Raw genomic sequence first — 19,254 nt, 5'->3', positions numbered from 1 at the left:
TTTATGGATAGTTTCACATTTTCATCCCATGTTATTGTGTTTACCGAAACCTGGTTAAAGCCGGACATTCTTAGTTCCGAAGTTTTGGCAGATAGGTACACAATTTATAGGAATGATCGTTCGTCTCGGCGTGGAGGAGGCGTTCTGATTGCAGTAAACTCTTACTTCACGTCGGAACTTTTCATAGTCCAGGTTTCACAAGACTTGGAATTCCTCTGTGTTAGACTGATTCTTCCCGGCCAGTCTATTTATGTCACTTGCTCGTATATTCCACCGACTTCGGATGTATTAATATACGAGCAGCACTTGTCCGCCTTAAAAACTGTATCTTCCTCGCTATCTGACAAAGACCATTTAATAGTTCTTGGGGATTTCAACCTGCCAGGTACTGTTTGGTCTTCGGTTAACGAGTCAAATAACCTTTTGCCCATGTCACGACATGATTTTATTGATGGCTTCTTAGACCTATCCCTGTCTCAAGTCAACCATGTGAAAAACTCCTTGGGTCGATTGCTTGATCTGTGCTTTGTCTCGGATCCGACCTTAGCGTTGTTAACACGAGCACTCCCGCTCACTATTCCTGAAGACTGCTATCATCCTACTTTCGAAGTGTCGGTAGATATTGGACCTACTGTATCGGATCGTGCGGGTAGGCTATCTGAACGCGTCCGCTGCTTTCGTAAAGCCGAGTTTACGAAGCTTAATAACTTAATTAGGGATTTTGATTGGTCCGCTCTGTACTCGTGCACTGACGTCATTGAAGGCACAAACATTTTTTACAATGTACTTGACACAATTTTTGACACGTGTGTCCCACTCTCATGTCCGACTAGATCTGCGAAACCTCCTTGGTTCACCAAAGAGTTATCCAGTCTAAAGAACCTAAAATCAAGACTATTTAAAATCTCAAGAAGTTGGTTCTCCCTCTTCTCTTTCTAATTACTTAATAGCTCGCTCAAATTTCACTGTTCTTAATGCTCAATGCTATAGGAACTACCTACTTCGATGCAGGATACGTTTTTCACAGGACCCTAAACAGTTCTACAGCTTTGTAAACAGTAAGCGTAGAACGTCCGCACATCCATCCATGCTATCATTTTTGAATATGTCGGCAAACAATGATCAGGCAATCGCCGATCTTTTTGCACAATTTTTCCAAACCACCTATTCCCAGGAAAGCTACCCAGGCACTATGTATCCATATAGTTTACCAAGGTCGAATGGCATTTTCTGCCCTATGTTAAATGAAGGCTCCTTACTTCATGAACTTAAATTAGTTAAGCCGGTATTTTCACCGGGCCCTGACGGAGTTCCCGGCTGTGTACTCAGGTACTGTGCCGAGTCTCTGTGCGGACCTTTGCTTAAATTATTAAATCTTTCCATCCATTCTTCTAGCTTTCCCCCCATCTGGAAGGAATCCTTTATAATTCCTCTCCATAAGAAAGGTATCAAGTCTGACGCCAAAAACTATAGAGGTATATCTAAGTTATCCGCTATTCCTAAAATGTTCGAGAAAATTTTAACTCCGCACTTGCAACATCTTTGCAAATCACTTATATCTCCAGCTCAGCACGGATTTATACGGCGACGATCAACAACCACTAATCTTTTTAGAGTTCACCTCCTTTGTCATTAAAGGATTCAAAGGTAACTTGCAGACGGATGTTATTTACACTGACTTCAGTAAGGCATTCGATTCTGTAAACCACTCTCTTCTTGCACAAAAGCTCGACCTTCTAGGGTTTCCGCCCAATCTGTTGAGATGGATTTCTAGCTACCTGTGTTCTAGGTCTCAAAGGGTCCGTTTCAAAAACTCCTTATCTTTACCTGTCATGGTTACTTCTGAGTACCACAGGGTAGCCATTTAGGCCCCTTACTTTTCACACTCTTTATTAATGACCTGCCTTCTGTCTTAACAAATTCTCGAATACTTATGTATGCGGATGATGTTAAGCTCTGTGTCCAGTATAAGGACATCTCATTTCACTCTCGCTTGCAATCTGATCTCAATAGCTTTCAGTCATGGTGTTGCGCAAATATGTTACACCTTAATGCCTCGAAGTGCAAAGTAATGACTTTTCATCGCTCCAGCCCCTTACTGGCACCTTACACACTCTGCGGTAGTTCTCTTGAGAGAATTACATTAGTTGATGATCTTGGTGTTAAACTAGACCCCAAGTTAAAGTTTTCTGAACACATTTCTACCATGGTAAATAAAGCCATGGGTGTGCTTGGGTTTATAAAGAGGTGGTCAAAGGAATTTGATGACCCCTATATAACGAATACTCTCTATATCTCGCTTGTTCGTCCGATTTTAGAATACGGCTCATGTGTATGGTGCCCTCAGTACAACATACATCAGGACCGTATTGAATCAGTACAGAAAAACTTCTTATTATTTGCCCTACGGGGCCTCAACTGGGATGCAACTGTGAGACTGCCATCCTACCGTAGTAGACTTCTTTTAATAAATCTTCCATCCTTAGTTAGTCGTAGAAAAATGCTTGGTGTAATTTTTATGCACAACTTGATCAAGGGGGATGTAGACAGCCCTGACTTGTTGAGCCGCGTAAACTTTACGATTCCCGTTGGACCCACTAGAAACTATATTCCTGTGTTCCTTCCAATGTGTAGATCACATTATCACATTATATCCTCGACTCACTCCCTTCCTCTTCTTAAATCTCTTATACTAGCCTACCTCTCCCGTAGTTAATTTAATTTTTGACTTTGATAATTTTGCTTGCTTAGCTATAGTTGCTCTAGTTTAGTTGTGTTTAGTTCTAATTTTCCTCGAATATTAGCCTAACATCTATCTTTCCTGCATGCTCGCGACCGGTTCGGTTAATCGCGCCGCGCGTCATGCGGCAGCGCCCCTCGGTCGGTTGGGCGGGAGGAGGGCGGCGTTCTGCTGGGTTCCGCGCGTAACAGGCTTTGGCTTGGTGTCGCATGGGCCACTTGATGGTGCAGTCATTGCATATAAACGTCCAGACATAAAAAAAAAAGACGTGGAGTACATATGTATGTACCTATGTACATATAAAAAGCTAATAATAAAATAGATATTCTTTCCGCTTTATTTTTTCGCGATTTTTGGTTCCTCTTTCCTTTCATTTGTGTAACGTTTTGATTTATCATCTGACCATTTAAGCCATTTCAGAATAAGTTGGCTTGTTTCCTTGAGGGAAAATCGTGTCGTGTAGTGTAGATTTGGGTCTTTGACCCCGTTTATATAAAATATTCTCTACATATAATTTACTAATTATATTTTCCTTTCAATTTTGTAAATGTATAGCTCATACGCCTTTGCATGAACTTTCGTTCAGCAAATGGTAACAAAATTCTGTAGCATTTCCCAAACATCAAATTGGCGAAATTACAGTAGATTCAGTTGATCCAATTGAAAATATTGGAGAAATGGGGATGGGACCCATTGATATTGGAGAATTTCCAATAGTTTCCAAACTGCTATTATTAATTGCTGCCATTAATTACTGCCATTATTAATTTTATAACAGATCCATTGCAAAATATTAATAGAGATTTTGAAAATAATTCTGAGAATACTGATTGCAATAATCTAAGCGAATTATGTTCTTCTCTACAAGAACAAATAAAAAATTTGCTAGAACAAGTGCAAATGCTTTCGATCCGAGATCAAGAGCGTTGCAAAAAAATAATTGATTTAGAGACAGAAATTCGGTCGGAAAGAAAAGATCGCTGATGAATGAGGAGTGGTATCATTCGAATCAGTCACAATCTCAATAAATTACTTTACAAATTTTCAGATTATAGAGACTGAGCATGTATACGGGCACGCAGCAGCTGCCTACTAGAGGCGGACAGAACAATTCGTGTGCAAAAAATCGTATGGCGTTATCCATCTTACTCTTATATTGCCTTTGGTCTGTCCGTCCTAATGAGCGCCTGGTACACATAGACCATAAGAGATACGGCAACCAAGTTTTGCATCCAGTCTTCTGTATGCTCACACTGTTACAAGTGTATTTCAAAACTTCGCCACGCCTTCTGCCGTTCCTCCGCATCCACAATTTTGAAAATAGGAAAAACTAAAAACGCAGATCCGTATAGATGGGCCATATCTTAGTTAACATTATTCATCCAGAATGAAGTTTAAAGCCTAGTACTCAGATCGAAAAAAAGGGGCCGCTAGAAAAATCAGGGATGATATTCGTATCGAACCGATAAGAAATTTTGTCGCGCACAAATTACTTTCTAGCGGCTGTACGCCAGCACTAACCAAATAGTATAATAGATATCCAGCTTTGAAGAAGCAAAACGTCACCGCTAAATGTGCGCCTTGGAGTCCCAGGCCTCTGCCTGGAGTCCCGGCTACAAGTATTAGTGCGTGTAGAACACGCAGCAGAAGCCCAAGCTACATGGGTATTAGTGCTTGTAGAGCGCGCAGCTAGAAGCTACATTTGTATAAGTGCGTGTAGCCAATGATTTTGTAGCGCTCCAAACCGGTTTTGTCTTGATTCACACGGACACTGCAAGCAATGTATGTGTTGGTGCGTTGACTTGCTAAACTGTGATGGAAAGAAAATTCGTTTTGATGATTTGATTTTGTTTTCGGGGCTTGGCGTATGAACCTGACCTGCCGCAACATGTGCAGAATGAGGGGAATAAATATACCAATAAAAGTTGTTATTGTATTTGAATGCTGTAATTGTTTTAAATGCAGATTTTATACTGCTTTATTCAAAATTGTATGCATATTATGGAAACGCCGTCGCTTCTCGACTTCGTTGCTGCCGTATTATCAACATTGTTACCAAATCCATCTTTTACAGACAAATCATTTCATTTCATTTCATACAACTTTTCAACTGCTGTTCTCGTCGTCGTTTCTGTTCTCGACTTCATGTGCGCTTTAATTGTTAGCGCTTGAAACCTTTTCATTTTTTATACCCGGTACTCGAAGAGTAAATAGGGTATATGTATTTGTGCACAAAGTGAATGTATGTAACGCACAGAAGTAAAAGTCTCCGACCCCATAAAGTATATATATTCTTGATCAGCATCAATAGCCGAGTCGATTGAGCCATGTCTGTCTGTCCGTCCGTCTGTCCATCCGTCCGTCCGTCTTGTTGAGCGTTTTTGGTTTTCTGCTATCTTCAAAATTGTAGATTTGGGAGGTTCTCGCCCTTTTGCGGAGGCGGAAGGGGGCGTGGCTCATTTTTGAAATACACTTGTAACAGTGTGAGCACACAGAAGTATGGATGCAAAATTTGGTGGCTCAAGCTTTTATGGTCTCTGAGATCCAGGCGCTCAACAAGACGGACGGACAGACGGACGGACGGACGGACAGACAGACATGGCTCAATCGACTCGGCTATTGATGCTGATCAAGAATATATATACTTTATGGGGTCGGAGACGTTTCCTTCTGTGCGTTACATACATTCACTTTGTGCACAAATACAATATACCCTATTTACTCTTCGAGTACCGGGTATAAAAAATGAAAAGGTTTCAAGCGCTAACAATTAAAGCGCACATGAAGTCGAGAACAGAAACGACGACGAGAACAGCAGTTGAAAAGTTGTATGAAATGAAATGAAATGATTTGTCTGTAAAAGATGGATTTGGTAACAATGTTGATAATACGGCAGCAACGAAGTCGAGAAGCGACGGCGTTTCCATAATATGCATACAATTTTGAATAAAGCAGTATAAAATCTGCATTTAAAACAATTACAGCATTCAAATACAATAACAACTTTTATTGGTATATTTATTTTTTCCAACCCCCAAGGGTCTGGCCACCAACCCCCACCCCTCATTCTGCACATGTTGCGGCTGGTCAGGTTCATACGCCAAGCCCCGAAAACAAAATCAAATCATCAAAACGAATTTTCTTTCCATCACAGTTTAGCAAGTCAACGCACCAACACATACATTGCTTGCAGTGTCCGTGTGAATCAAGACAAAACCGGTTTGGAGCGCTACAAAATCATTGGCTACACGCACTTATACAAATGTAGCTTCTAGCTGCGCGCTCTACAAGCACTAATACCCATGTAGCTTGGGCTTCTGCTGCGTGTTCTACACGCACTAATACTTGTAGCCGGGACTCCAGGCAGAGGCCTGGGACTCCAAGGCGCACATTTAGCGGTGACGTTTTGCTTCTTCAAAGCTGGATATCTATTATACTATTTGGTTAGTGGTCCAGCCCATGAACATGAAGAAACTATAAAGGGGAAAATTGGGGAAAGTAGCGAGTAACTCTGCCACCGACGAGATCTCCTTTATAGTTGCTTCATGGGCCCAGGCAAGCACATAAAGCAACTATAAAGGAGGTCTCGTCGGCAAAAATAGGCAGAACTTGCGAGTGAAAGGGCTCTCGTTGTAACCTTCCGCATTGACAAGCACACGAGCACTGAAAATAGGCAGAAGTAGCGAGTAACTCTGCCACCGAAGAGCCCTCCTTATAGTTGCTTCACATAAAGCAACTATATAAGGAGGCCTCGTCGGTGGCAGAGTTATTCGCTGCTTTTTCTTACTGTCAGTGCTCGTTTGCTTGTCAATGCGGAAGGTTAGAGCGAGAGCCCTTTCGCTCGCACTTTTCACTCGTACAAATTTCTTAATATTGCCGACGAGACCACAACAGGGAAAAAATGTGGGGGAGCGTTCGCTCCTTCACAAAATTTATCACCAATAAATCGGTGTGCTCTCGATGACACGTCATCACTTACGCTCCTAGGACATCTCCGTGTTAACCTTATCAGTTTGTTGAATGAAAAATCATCATCAGATGGGTAAATGGTCTGGAAGTGTCTCAAAAAATTTTTTGAATGTGAGGAGGTCCGGCACCACTATTTCATTGAACACAACTGTATATTGTCTATAGTCAACTATTAATATATTTATTTTATATATACATACTTGTGTCATTAGTTTTTGTAATTTGGACCAAAAATTACGTTGATGGATTTCATGGGACATTTCCTTGACAATATCATATTGTGCGTAGGGAATGGTTAATATATGCGAACAAAAATTTGTCCGCGCCCAACCTTTCGGGTCGAAGAGCAAGCACTGAAAAAAACATATTAAAAGGTTAAAAGCATGTCAGTCTAAGACAAGTCATTTTTAATTATTATTATAAGCAGTGATTAAATGGATTTATAATATTAAGAATAGCAAATATATATTTTTTGGTTGACCTTTCTAACCTGCGGAGAATTGAATGATGATTTGAGTAAAATTACATTTTTAAAGCTAAGAGTCCTAACCAGCTGGTACAATTAATTTGAACATCAAAATCGAGGAACATGATTTTAGATTCACGGTATATTTAGAGTATTTTTGGAAAATACAAGCGTATATTTCGGTATATTTTCGAGGCCCTCACTGTATAATTTATCGATAATTCCGCGGTCACCCTGGGTCCATCCCTTCTACCATCCCCAGGAGTGTGACCGTTTTGCTGATTATTTGGTACAACGATTTTCGCTGCTAAAAATATTTATTCATATTATACTTTGTACAAATTGTAAAGTCATAAACTAAGTTTATCTTTAAGTGTTTAAAAGACGAAGATAAATGTGACTCCCCTTTTCCCAAAACCCGTAGTCTTTTTGACTGCGTGTGGGTGGCCATAAAGTCAAAGGGAAGGAGTGGATTTACCTTCAAAAACGATTAATTCACAAGTCCCTTGCCCTTGGATAGAGGCGACTGAGCTCTGCATAATCAAATTTAAGCAAATAGTCAGCGCGAATACGAACCCAATTATCATGTGAATAACTCGCTTGTCTCGCCTCAATTGGGCGAAATTTAAACAAATATATACACGCGTACAGAGCCAAGAGCACGAACAGTCATGTGTGTATATGTGAATATATATTGTGTAAATAAATTCCACTACACAGACCAAAATTAAACAAAAACAAGTTTGTGCACTGATAAGCGCAGAAATTGGAATACGACAACGCAGCGGCATCGTCGCCAGTGTAGACCTCGAAACATCACAAGATCCTTTCATTTAGCGTAATTCTTGCCCTGCAGGGATAGTAGTGCCTGAGATTCTAAATATTTAGTGCACGTATACGCATCTCCTCGTAGAGGAACAGCACATTCTTTATATATTTACATAAGCGTACACACATATTTGTCTGTTTATATTTGTACACACTAGTTTCTGATTGTAGAATCAGATATAAGATATTGTTTAAGCAGATATTAACTCTCCAGGAACGACTGGCAGTCCCTTTTCCAGACAAATGCTAAATATTTTATTAGATTACAGCAGCCGACAACATGTCAGCCAATAGCTGCAGCAAATACGCCACCAACAAGAAAAACAAAAGGCAAGACCGCTAAGGTCAAAAGGATCATGAGTCGCCAGGATGCATCTTCCTCGCTGTCGAGAGGGGGACTTCGATCAGCGGAAGGAGCGGCCGGCTCAAGAACAACATCATCTTATGCAGTCGCAGCCACCGTTAGTAAAATATCCACCTCAACGCCACAGAAGAGCGACGAGAAAGAGCAGGAGTTCATCAATCGGAGTGTGGCCAGCGAAATAGATGCCGGCGACGCTCTGGCTTTGTCCATGAATGTTGATAGCAACGTCTCAACGACCTCTACCATGAGTGGCAGCCCTGTGGCTAAACGTCAACTGAGCACAGCTAATCTGCCCCGAATACGTCCCCAGTCTAGTTACTCGGCCCGGGTTCTCATCTTTGACGATTCAGATCAGGAGGCTGCTACCGCAGCTGCTGCCCTAGAAGCCGCCTCGGCTTCCTGTCATAGCAGCGTAAAGTGCAGTGGCATGGAGATGCTTCGCACATCATCAGGGAAGCTATCGATTGGAAACGATAGCCCCAATAGCTCCTCGATAATGAGAAACCTAAACCTAACCAAGAGCTCATCCGGCGGCCTATCAGGTAGCTCCAGCTCATTGCACTCTCGTGGCTACACGGCTCTGCTCCGCAAGATTTCATACGAGCAGCACAGCAACTCCTTGCGTGCCGTCAGCAGTGGTAAGAAATGATTGATGCTCATTAACCCCACGAGATATTTCCAATACATGTATATAATAATTATCACATCGTTCTGCTCACTTTGCAGAAGCATCCAACTTGCTACGCATACGGCACTCCTCGCTTGGAAAGTCAGCTCCCTGTCTCACAGGCAACTATTTCCGCCATGAGCTGGCTGGTCCGTCTATGGCTCAGACCAAAAGCCATTCAGCAGTTCCCTCGCCAGGCAACAACATTTCGCGGTCTGGCAGCTGTGCGGGCATTGGTCTGGCCAAGCATCATCACCATTATCTCCATGGTGTGGTGATGCGTGGGTCGGCAGGTGGCGGGGCGGGCTCCGGCTCCACTGGTGGCTCCTCCAGTGGTGTCGCTCATCACCGTCTCAGCCTAGTCACGAATGCTTCTGCTGTCGCCTCGACCGTCGGCTCGCGTGCGCACTCTCCGTACTCGGCCAGTCCCGTGGACAGTCCGCGTCTCAATTCGCCCATGCCATTTGCATTTGCTCCGATCAAGCGTATCGCCTCATGCCGTGGAGTGGTGGATGGACGTCGTTGGTCTGTGGCATCGTTGCCCTCCTCCGGTTACGGCACTACCCCAGGCAGCTCCAATTTATCGGTAAACTTGATAACATTTTGAGAATATTTTGAAAGAATTTTAAAATGATCATACTGTCTGTTGCAGTCTCAGTGTTCTAGTCAGGAGGCACTTAACCAACTGCAGCACAACATTCCGCCGTGTGTACAGGATGCTGATGCTGCCGCTGTTGGCTCCGGCGCCTGCTGTGCCGAGCATCTCAAGCAGCACTGTCCCAGGCATTGTATTTTGTTGCTGGCCGCAGCCCAGAAGCAGCCCAAGTCAACTCAGTTGCCGCCACAGAAACTTATTGTTGCAGGTTGCATCAATTGCTGTGCTGATTTAAGCCTAGCATGTAGCGGAAAGGGTCAGGATAACAGCAATAGCTCAGCATCGAATGCTATGCCAGTTCCAGACGGCGTCGCCCACGGACGGTTGTCGCCCCATTTTCGCCCACGCTCCCGATCGTTATCGAGCCCCTCGCGCTCGCCCATTGTGGACAATGAGATCGCGGTGATGAATACTCTGTACAAGGAGCGGTTTCCCAAGGCCACCCAGCAGATGGAGGAACGTTTGAAGCACTTTATTCATGAGAATAAAAGCGCTGCTTGTAGCAGCTTTCGGGACTCCCAGCCCATAGTGCGGTTTGTGCATCATCAGGTGCTGGAAATGGCCCGCGATTGCCTACACAAATCAGAGGCGAAGCTGATTACCTCGCAATATTTCTACGAGCTGAGTGAGAATCTAGAGCGATTGCTGGTTGAAACCAAGGAGAAGTCACCGGAAGCAGCCGCCGAGTTGAGCGGGGTGATAAAAAAACTATTACTGATCATCTCACGCCCGGCCCGCCTGCTCGAGTGCCTGGAGTTTGATCCCCAAGAATTCTACGAACTACTGGAGGCGGCCGAGGGTCATGCCATGGGTATGCCCGTCATTAAGGCGGATATACCGCAGTATATAATACACAAACTGGGCCTAAATCGGGATCCTATTGCCGAGCTCCAGCAGGAATTGCGGGAAACACAGCAGATGTGCTCGGAGCAGGTCACAGTGGATGCGGACCCACTGCAACAGAGCGGTTCCCTGCTACTCAACTCCCCTCTTACCAGTGCTGCCAAGCAGTTGAGCAGCTTGGCCTTGGATGCCGTGGCTCTGGACTATCCCGTCCATCCAAGTGGGACTAGTACACCACAGCAGCCGCCTCAAACGCCAGTGGCTGCGTGTGACTCACAACCTGCTCCCAGCTTCGCCTTGGCGGTTAGTCAGCTAAACGAGGCGGGAGAAGTAGCTGGATCAGGCACTGGAACGGCTGCCTCGCAGCTCCAGATATCTACTGCAGGTCTACCACAGCCATTACCACACGAAAACGACTTTGACATTGCCAAGCTGATCTCAAATGGTGCTTATGGAGCCGTATATTTGGTGAAGCACAAGACAACCCGTCAACGCTTCGCCATGAAGAAAATCAACAAGAATAATCTCATTTTGCGCAACCAGGTGGAGCAGGTATTTGCCGAGCGGGACATACTGTCGTTTGCCGACAACCCCTTCGTTGTCAGCATGTATTGCTCGTTTGAAACGAAAAAACATCTCTGCCTGGTCATGGAGTATGTTGAAGGTGGGGACTGCGGAACCCTTCTCAAGAATATTGGACCGCTGCCAGCAGATATGGCCCGGTTCTATTTCGCCGAAACAGTATTAGCAGTGGAGTATCTACACAGCTATGGCATTGTCCATCGCGACCTTAAGCCGGACAACTTGCTGATCACTGCCCTCGGCCACATTAAGCTGACCGATTTCGGCCTCTCGAAGATGGGCCTCATGTCGCTGGCAACCAATTTATACGAGGGCTACATTGACTCAGAAACCCGGCAGTTTTCTGATAAGCAGGTGAGCAGAGTTCAGCCAAAGAGAGCTACAGAGCTGGAGCTCTGGCAAACAACTATGCTGTCCGTCCGTCTGTCCGTCCTGATGAGCGCCTTGTACCCAGAGATCATAAGAGCTAGAGCTACTAAGTGTTGCATCCAGACTTCTGTAATATCACACATCGCACTGTTACAAGTGTGTTTCAAAATTTCGAGCCGCCCCCACTAAGGTCGCAAATCTGTTCCATCCACAGTTTTGAACATACGAGAAAACAAAAGCGCAGTTCTGTGGGGAATGCATACATATATCTATCGAATTAGGGTCACATTGGATCATTATTATAGCCAGAACGAAAAATTAATTGCAGTGGCTATCCTCACCCTGCATCGGCAATGCATTCCAATTACAATTTCATACAAAATGCCTATATTTATACCCGGTACTCAAAGAGTAAATAGGGTATATTGTAATTGTTCACAAAGTGAATGTATGTAACGCACAGAAGAAAACGTTTCCGACCCCATAAAGTATATATATTCTTGATCAGCATCAATAGCCGAGTCGATTGAGCCATGTCTGTCTGTCCGTCCGTCTGTCCATCCGTCCGTCCGTCTTGTTGAGCGCCTGGATCTCAGAGACTATAAAAGCTAGAGTCACCACATTTGGCATCCAGACTTCTGTATGCTCACACTGTTACAAGTGTATTTAAAACGAGAAGGGACGTGTGAGACGCTTCTTACGCGTCACAACTTTTATACCCGGCACTCAGTACTACATCTGTACCATAGCGGTTTTTTTTGTCAAATTTTACATTTGTTCTTCAGCTGTCATCCACATCTACAACACTTCTCACGCCAACACGTTCCCTTAGCTCGCCCCCCTCTCCTAGACCCACACACTGCAGACTGCCAGTCCCGCCCCCGCAAAAGGGCGAAAACCTCCCAAAGCTAAAGTTTTGAAGATAAAAGAAAACTAACGAGAAGGGACGTGTGAGACGCTTCTTACGCGTCACAAATTTTATACCCGTTACTCAGTAGAATGTAATAATGATCCAATCGGATCCCAATTCGGTGATCTGATAGAAATGGTCCTTCCCTAGGGAATGGCGTGTTTAGTTTTCTTTTATCTTAAAAATTGTCGGAAACGTTTCCTCCTGTGCGTTTCATACAACCGTTATTCCCCACAAATACAAAATACCCTATTTAATCTTTGCGTACCGGGTATAATTAACATCCCACTGCTCAGGGTGATGGGCCGACACTCCAGACTCCGTGGTTCGTGGGTTCGAGCCCTAAGACTGGATTAGAATTTGTTTTTTTTTTTTTTTTTTTACATTTTTTTCACTTTTACTAAAGTGAATACTGCGCCAACTAAAGTTTTGCGTTAGCAGGTCTGTCCGTCCGTCCGTCTTGTTGAGCGCCTGGATCTCAGAGACCATAAAAGCTAGAGCCACCAAATTTTGCATCCAGACTTCTGTATGCTCACACTGTTACAAGTGTATTTCAAAATGAGCCACGCCCCCTTCCGCCTCCACAAAAGGGCGAAAACCTCCCAAATGTACAATTTTGAAGATAACAGAAAAACGCCACTCCGTAGGGAATGACCATATCTATCAGATCACCAAATTGGGAAACGATTGGATCATTATTATAGCCACAATGAAGAAATTAATTTGCAGTGGCCAAACCCACCCCGTCCCGCAGCTTATATTTGTGTTTTTCACATTCTCTCATTCACACTCTGCTTCGCGCTGTTTATGGCCTCTGCCCCTGACACGTCTCTGCCTCTGCCGCGACTCTGCAGTGTGTGTCTATAGGGAAGGGTGGCGAGCTAAAGGAGCGTGTTGGCGTGAGCAGTGTTGTTGATGTAGATGACAGATGAAGAAAATATGTAAAATTTGACAAATAACCGCTAAAGTGCAGATGTAGTACTGAGTGCCGGGTATAAAAGTTGTGACACGTAAGAAGCTTCTCACACGTCCCTTCTCATTTTAAAATATGTCTTTACAAATAAGTATGTATTTAGATGACTGAGTTCCGGCGCGTCTCCCAACGTATTTACATTGAATATGTGTCTAGTAATTTTTCGACAATGTGTTCCATCACTTACTATGCTAATTTGTTTTAAATTGCTGAAGGCTTTTCCCTGTCATCTCGTTGAGACAATTCTACCCAATATGTATATGTTCTCTACCGATCATGCTCTTCATTTCAGGTGTACGGTACACCCGAGTACATTGCCCCAGAGGTTATCTTGAGGCAGGGCTATGGCAAACCCGTCGACTGGTGGTCCATGGGAATCATCCTTTATGAGTTTCTGATTGGCTGTGTGCCCTTTTTTGGCGAGACGGCCGAGGAACTGTTTGCCCATACAGTCAACGATGACATAGAGTGGCCGGACAGCGAGGACTGGCCGGTGCAGTCGGAGGCGAAGGACATAATAACGCAATTGCTGCAACAGAATCCACGAGACCGATTGGGAACCCAAACGGGCGCAATGGAGATGAAAGAGCATGTCTACTTCCTCGGCATGGACTGGAATTCGTTGCTGCGACAAAAAGCCGAGTTTGTTCCTCAGCTTTCGCATGAGGATGATACCAGCTATTTTGATAGTATATTACACTGATAATTTATGTTTTAACTGATTTGATTGCTAAGAATAATATTTCTCTTTAAACAGCTCGCATGGATCGCTATAATCATGATCTGGCTGGAGAGGATACAGACGACACGGACGATACTCCCGTCTTCGGCAGCTTTAATTCGTATACGCCGCAATATAGGAAACAGCATTACAGCTGGTCCCGCCATGCAGCATCCACATCAACTACAACTGATCAGGCAAAGACACCTCCACCCACCCTAGCATGCCTGCCATCACGTGCCCAGGTAATGCCAATTCCAGCGGCAGCGGCTAGCACCTCAACAGGCGCCTCGCCTAAACTCAGAACGGGAACATCAGCAGGAGCAGCATCCAACGAGGGAGCCGTCAACAAATTCTTGAATACGCCACAGCTGCGCCAATTAGATGTGAGCTTTTTACGGAGAAGTATAAAAAAATGATTCAAACAATTGCAACTATTTTGTTTGGTTGCAGCTCTCCTCCAGCTGCTTAAAGGTACCATCTACCCCAGATGCGGAATTTTTGCCCGAACTGTTCCACAACGTCACTATTGGCAACGATACTGAGCTACGGATGCTTAAGCACTATCTGCAACAACCGACACCAGCTGCCACGCAGAATCTACACCAACGACACAGCATGCCACCAAACACAATCTCAACTAACATTAGTACACCGGCAACGCCTACGCCGGCAACTCAGACTCATGCAGCAGGAACCATAGCGACAACGGTGGGAAGCTTTTCCCGCAGCACCCCAGAGAGCTCTCAGACGGACAGCGATGACTTCACGCCGCAAATCAATCGCAAGCGAAAAGGAGTCTGTGCACGGGATATTCTACCGCGCTTCTCCATTTCCATTGAGGATGAGACAATTTCAGCGGGCAGCTCGTCCACTGAGAATATGATATTACCAAGAGAGCAGTCGCCGCTGGCCTTGCAGCACCAGCCCAAGTCGATGGACGGCGCCAGCAATGGCAGCATGAAACACCATCGCTCAAGATCTATTGTCAAGTCCGCCTCAGCCTTGGGTCTCTCTCTGATGACGTCTCTGGACAATAGTCAATTGGCAGCACAGCTGTGTGGAATTCAGTCACCAGGTGGAGGAGGCAACGGCTCCAGCACGGCAAGCTCCAGGGATACATCCCCTTGTCGAGAGCTGTCGCCGCTAGTGACCAATTTGAAACCGCCGATTATTATACGACGAGGGCCTCGAGGATTTGGCTTCACTGTCCACACAATCCGCGTCTATTATGGCGACACGGACTTCTATACGATGCACCATCTCGTCATGGCCGTGGACGAGGGCAGTCCGGCCTTTGAGGCTGGCCTTCGACCGGCAGATCTCATCACCCATGTAAATGGCGAGGCCGTGCAGGGCCTGTTTCACACGCAGGTGCTGCAGCTGCTCCTCAGCGGAGGCGAGCACGTCACCTTGAGGGCCACACCGTTGGAGCACACCAGCATACAAAGCGGTGGCCGCAAGCGCGATCTAATGCAGAGCAAGCTGGCCAAGAAGGGCTTGAATCGTCAGAAGAAGCAAACCAAAAGGGAACACGATAAGAAACGAAAAACCTCTCTGTTTCGCAGAATAAGCAGCAAGCGTGCAAACGCAGAGTTGCAGCAGGTAAGTCATGTGAGTCATCAAGAGACACACCACCTATTTCTAACCTCTGCTGACAGTTTTCCGTTGGCGCCAGCTCACCCACAACTCCATCGGCCAGAAACCTGTCGCCGCTAGACTCTTCGTATCACAGCAGCAGCTGCTGCCAGTCGGCAGCAAACTCCTCATCACAATCCACTTCACCCTCGTCCTCGTCGCCCAACACGCCCACAGCCACCAGTGGTAATGGAGGCACAAACAGTTCTTATTGTGGATTGGCCCCGTCCCAGGCTATTCCATCAGCTCTCTGCGTGCAAATGCCCTTGTCCACGCTTCCTGCCCAGGTGGTGCTGCTCCCACATGTGGGTGCTGCGGTTGGCAGTAGCCCCACCTCTGTGGGAAATGTCGCAGGTGAGTGGGTTTTCCCTCAAGGAAAAATAAAAACAAAGTAATATGGGGAATTTTTATACCCGGTACTCGAAGAGTAAATCTCATGCCATTTCGTAGGGAAGGACTATATCTATTAGATCCTCGAATTGGGATCAGATTGGATCATTATTATAGCCAGAATGAAGAAATTAATTTGCAGTGGCTACCCCCCCTAAATAGGGTATGTTGTATTTGTGCACAAAGAGGATGTATGCAGAGAAGAAAACGTTTCCGACCCCACAAAGTATATGAATTCTTGATCAACATCAATAGTCGAGTCGATATAGCCATGTCTGTCTGTCCGTTCGAGGAAAATTAGAGCTAAACACAACTAAACTAGAGCAACTATAGCTAAGCAAGCAAAATCAGAAACAAGACAAAACTATAATGAAACCAACTACGGGAGAGGTAGGCTAGTATAAGAGATTTAAGAAGAGGAAGGGAATTAGTGGAGGATATAATGTGATAGAGGGAAATATAATCCGAGCATAAAACCCTAAAGGGTTCGTGTAAGGCATAATTCGATCTAAATAGTGGAAGGAACAAAGGAATAAAGTTTCTAGTGGTGTAGCATATCTACCCTACCATTTTCATAAATCATAATGTATACCAATCCGTTAATACATTGTGACACTTTGTTTTTATACCCGGTACTCGAAGAGTAAATAGGGTATATTGTATTTGTGCGAATAACGGTTGTATGTAACGCACAGAAGGAAACGTTTCCGACCCCATAAAGTACGACCCCCCATATATTCTTGATCAGCATCAATAGCCAAGTCAATTGAGCCATGTCTGTCTGTCCGTCCGTCCGTCTGTCCGTCTTGTTTGTCGGCTAGTTCTCAGAGACTATAAGAGCTAGAGCCACCAAATTTTGGCACCAGACTGCTGTATGCTCACACTGAAACCAGTGTGTCCGCCCCTTCCGCCCCCGCAAAAGTGCGAAAACCTCCCAAATCCCAATTGAAGATAACAGAAAACTAAAAACGCCATTCCGTAGGGAATGACCATATCTATCAGATCACCAAATTGGGATCCGATTGGATCAATATTATAGCCACAATAAAGAATAATTTTTAGTGGCCAAACCCACCCCGTCCCGCAGCTTATAGCAGCACACTCTGCTTCGCGCAGTTTATGGCCTCTGCCCCTGACACGTCTCTGCCGCTGCCTCTGCCGCGACTCTGCCCTGACTCTGCAGTGTGTGTTTCTAGGGGAGGGTGGCGAGCTAAAGGAGCGTGTTGGCGTGAGTAGTGTTGTTGATGTAGATGACAGATGAAGAAAAAATGTAAAATTTGACAAATAACCGCTAAGTTGCAGATGTAGTACTGAGTGCCGGGTATAAAAGTTGTGACGCGTAAGAAGCGTCTCACAAGTTTTTTGCACATTCTCACATTTATGTATGTACGCTCAAGAGGCTCAAAAGGAAGGGGGCTAGATAAAAGAGAGTGTTGGCGTGAGAAGTGATGTAGATGCAGATGACAGATGAAGAAAAAATTTAAAATTTGAAAAAAACCGATAAGGTTACTGATTACCGGGTATATAAGTTGTAACGCGTAAGACGCGTCTCACACGTCTCTTCTCGTTATTTTTCTAGTCTCTCCCACCGGAGTTGTTCCTCAGCTGTATCAACGTCCATCTACTCTACATGGTCTTAAGCACAAGCTTCATGCTGCCACCGCCGTGATTGCAGGTGGAAACAACACCAGCAATTCCTCCGGTGGATTAAAGACCTTGCACACCTCGAGCAACAATTCGCTGCCAAATCGCAGGAAATCTGTGGGTCACATTCCGCTTTCCCCACTGGCACGTACACCATCACCCTCGCCCTTGCCGTCTTCCCCTACACGATCACCGTCTCCGCTGGCCTTTCCATTGGTCGGCCATCAGCCGGGGGCCTCCAATACCACGCAGTCGTACAGTCCTGGGAGCACGCTGCCCACCTTGCAGACGGCAGTGAATGCCAACACCAAGAAGAGTGGTTTTGCTAGGACCAAGTCGGCTGAACCGAGCTCTCCTCTGTTGCGTCGCGCCTTGTCGCCGGATCGACTGCACCCCCGCAGTGCCGAAACAAAGATTTCGCCTCTCTGCTGCTCCCCACCCATCAAACAACCAACTCATCAGCGGGTGGTGACCACCACATGGAGATCCACATCAACACCCACTGGGGCCAATGTTTCTTCAACTGGCGGAGGAGTAGTTGGAACAGGAGGCAACGGAACAACGTCACAACAGCTGGTTTCATTAACTGAGGAATCACAACGACATTCCGTGACAGGGACTGGTACAGGTGCTCCAAAAGTGGCAGGTGCGGATCCAAGCTCGTCTGCCGTCGTTACGTTGACCAGCTGCGAGCTGCTGCCCCGAATTGCCGAAGAGAAGGATTCACCCACCAGCACTCAGGACTGCAGCAGTGTGACCGAGAGATTTATGCCCGCCATAGAGGAGTATACCGAGGGGGAGTCATCGTCGCCCACACAGACCCTAGAGAAGCCGGAAAAGATAAAGGACAACAAGCAGGATCGGGTGACTGAAGGAACGGCTAAGAAAGTCGAGCTGGGTAAGAGCTTGATGAACTATCAATGATGAGGATGAATGAGTATCTAGTCTGGTTCCGTTTCAGTTTCCAAACCCAAGCCCCAGAGCAGTAGCTGCAAAACTTCGATGACATCTACAAAGCCGGCCAGCCACAGTGTGACCATATCAACAGCACCACGCAAGGGTACCATTTCTGGCTCGGCAACCGAAGCTCCCACATCTGTAGCTACTTCCACCGTCAAACAAAAGAAGTAGCGCCAGAGAAATGGTGGATGCGGATGCATATGCTTTAAATTTAGGGTTTAAATGTTTGTCTTAAATGTCAGCATAATTACTGAGGGAACCGCAGAAGAGGTGAAGGAGCAGCCGCATAAAGGCAGTATACGTATAACAAAGGAATGCGTTTTAACATTTTTTCAAACTAAGCCCTTTTTTTTTTTTTTTTCAAAACTCAATTGTAGCAGTGAAGTTAAATTGAAAATTTGGAAAATTTGTAGACTGTAGCATATGTTATAGCGTAATCGACAGAAAGAGTGGGAATAAGGAAAGCAAATTTGCCTTAAAACTCTGAATATTGTAAACGAAAATGAAACGAGTGAACCACAGTCAGATATTTCAT

The 19,254-nt window shown here is 45.2% G+C and overlaps 1 protein-coding gene across 3 annotated transcripts; it reads left to right on the top strand.

Moving 5' to 3' along the window:
• The first annotated feature begins 7,449 nt into the window (after window positions 1–7,449).
• On the top strand, window positions 7,450–19,188 carry LOC117895835 (microtubule-associated serine/threonine-protein kinase 3). Of its 3 annotated transcripts, XM_034803775.1 has the most exons (10): window positions 7,505–7,519; window positions 8,266–9,005; window positions 9,094–9,620; window positions 9,687–11,468; window positions 13,659–14,055; window positions 14,124–14,473; window positions 14,541–15,692; window positions 15,749–16,079; window positions 17,695–18,657; window positions 18,721–19,188. In XM_034803775.1, exons 2-10 carry the CDS (start codon window positions 8,360–8,362, stop codon window positions 18,888–18,890), a joined length of 6,318 nt encoding a protein of 2,105 aa, XP_034659666.1. In that variant the 5' UTR covers window positions 7,505–7,519; window positions 8,266–8,359; the 3' UTR covers window positions 18,891–19,188. The 3 variants fall into 3 exon arrangements, with proteins under 3 accessions (XP_034659668.1, XP_034659667.1, XP_034659666.1); XM_034803777.1 differs by lacking the exons at window positions 17,695–18,657; window positions 18,721–19,188 and having other exon boundaries at window positions 7,450–7,519; window positions 15,766–16,050; XM_034803776.1 differs by lacking the exons at window positions 17,695–18,657; window positions 18,721–19,188 and having other exon boundaries at window positions 7,450–7,519; window positions 14,541–15,701; window positions 15,766–16,050.
• The last annotated feature ends 66 nt before the right edge of the window (window positions 19,189–19,254 follow it).

Source organism: Drosophila subobscura, chromosome J (assembly GCF_008121235.1).
Source record: "Drosophila subobscura isolate 14011-0131.10 chromosome J, UCBerk_Dsub_1.0, whole genome shotgun sequence".
NCBI classification, from domain to species: Eukaryota; Metazoa; Arthropoda; class Insecta; order Diptera; family Drosophilidae; genus Drosophila; species Drosophila subobscura.
The sequence above is the reverse complement of the archived record's forward strand: the minus strand, read 5'-3'. Positions and strand labels throughout refer to the sequence as shown.

Excerpts from the sequence above, each read along its gene's own strand:
- LOC117895835 (XM_034803775.1), top strand. The coding sequence starts at position 8,360 with ATGAGTCGCCAGGATGCATCTTCCTCGCTGTCGAGAGGGGGACTTCGA. Across the intron at positions 9,621-9,686 it reads CAGGCAGCTCCAATTTATCG|TCTCAGTGTTCTAGTCAGGA; the intron begins GTAAACTTGATA and ends TGTCTGTTGCAG. Across the intron at positions 14,056-14,123 it reads TGATACCAGCTATTTTGATA|CTCGCATGGATCGCTATAAT; the intron begins GTATATTACACT and ends CTCTTTAAACAG.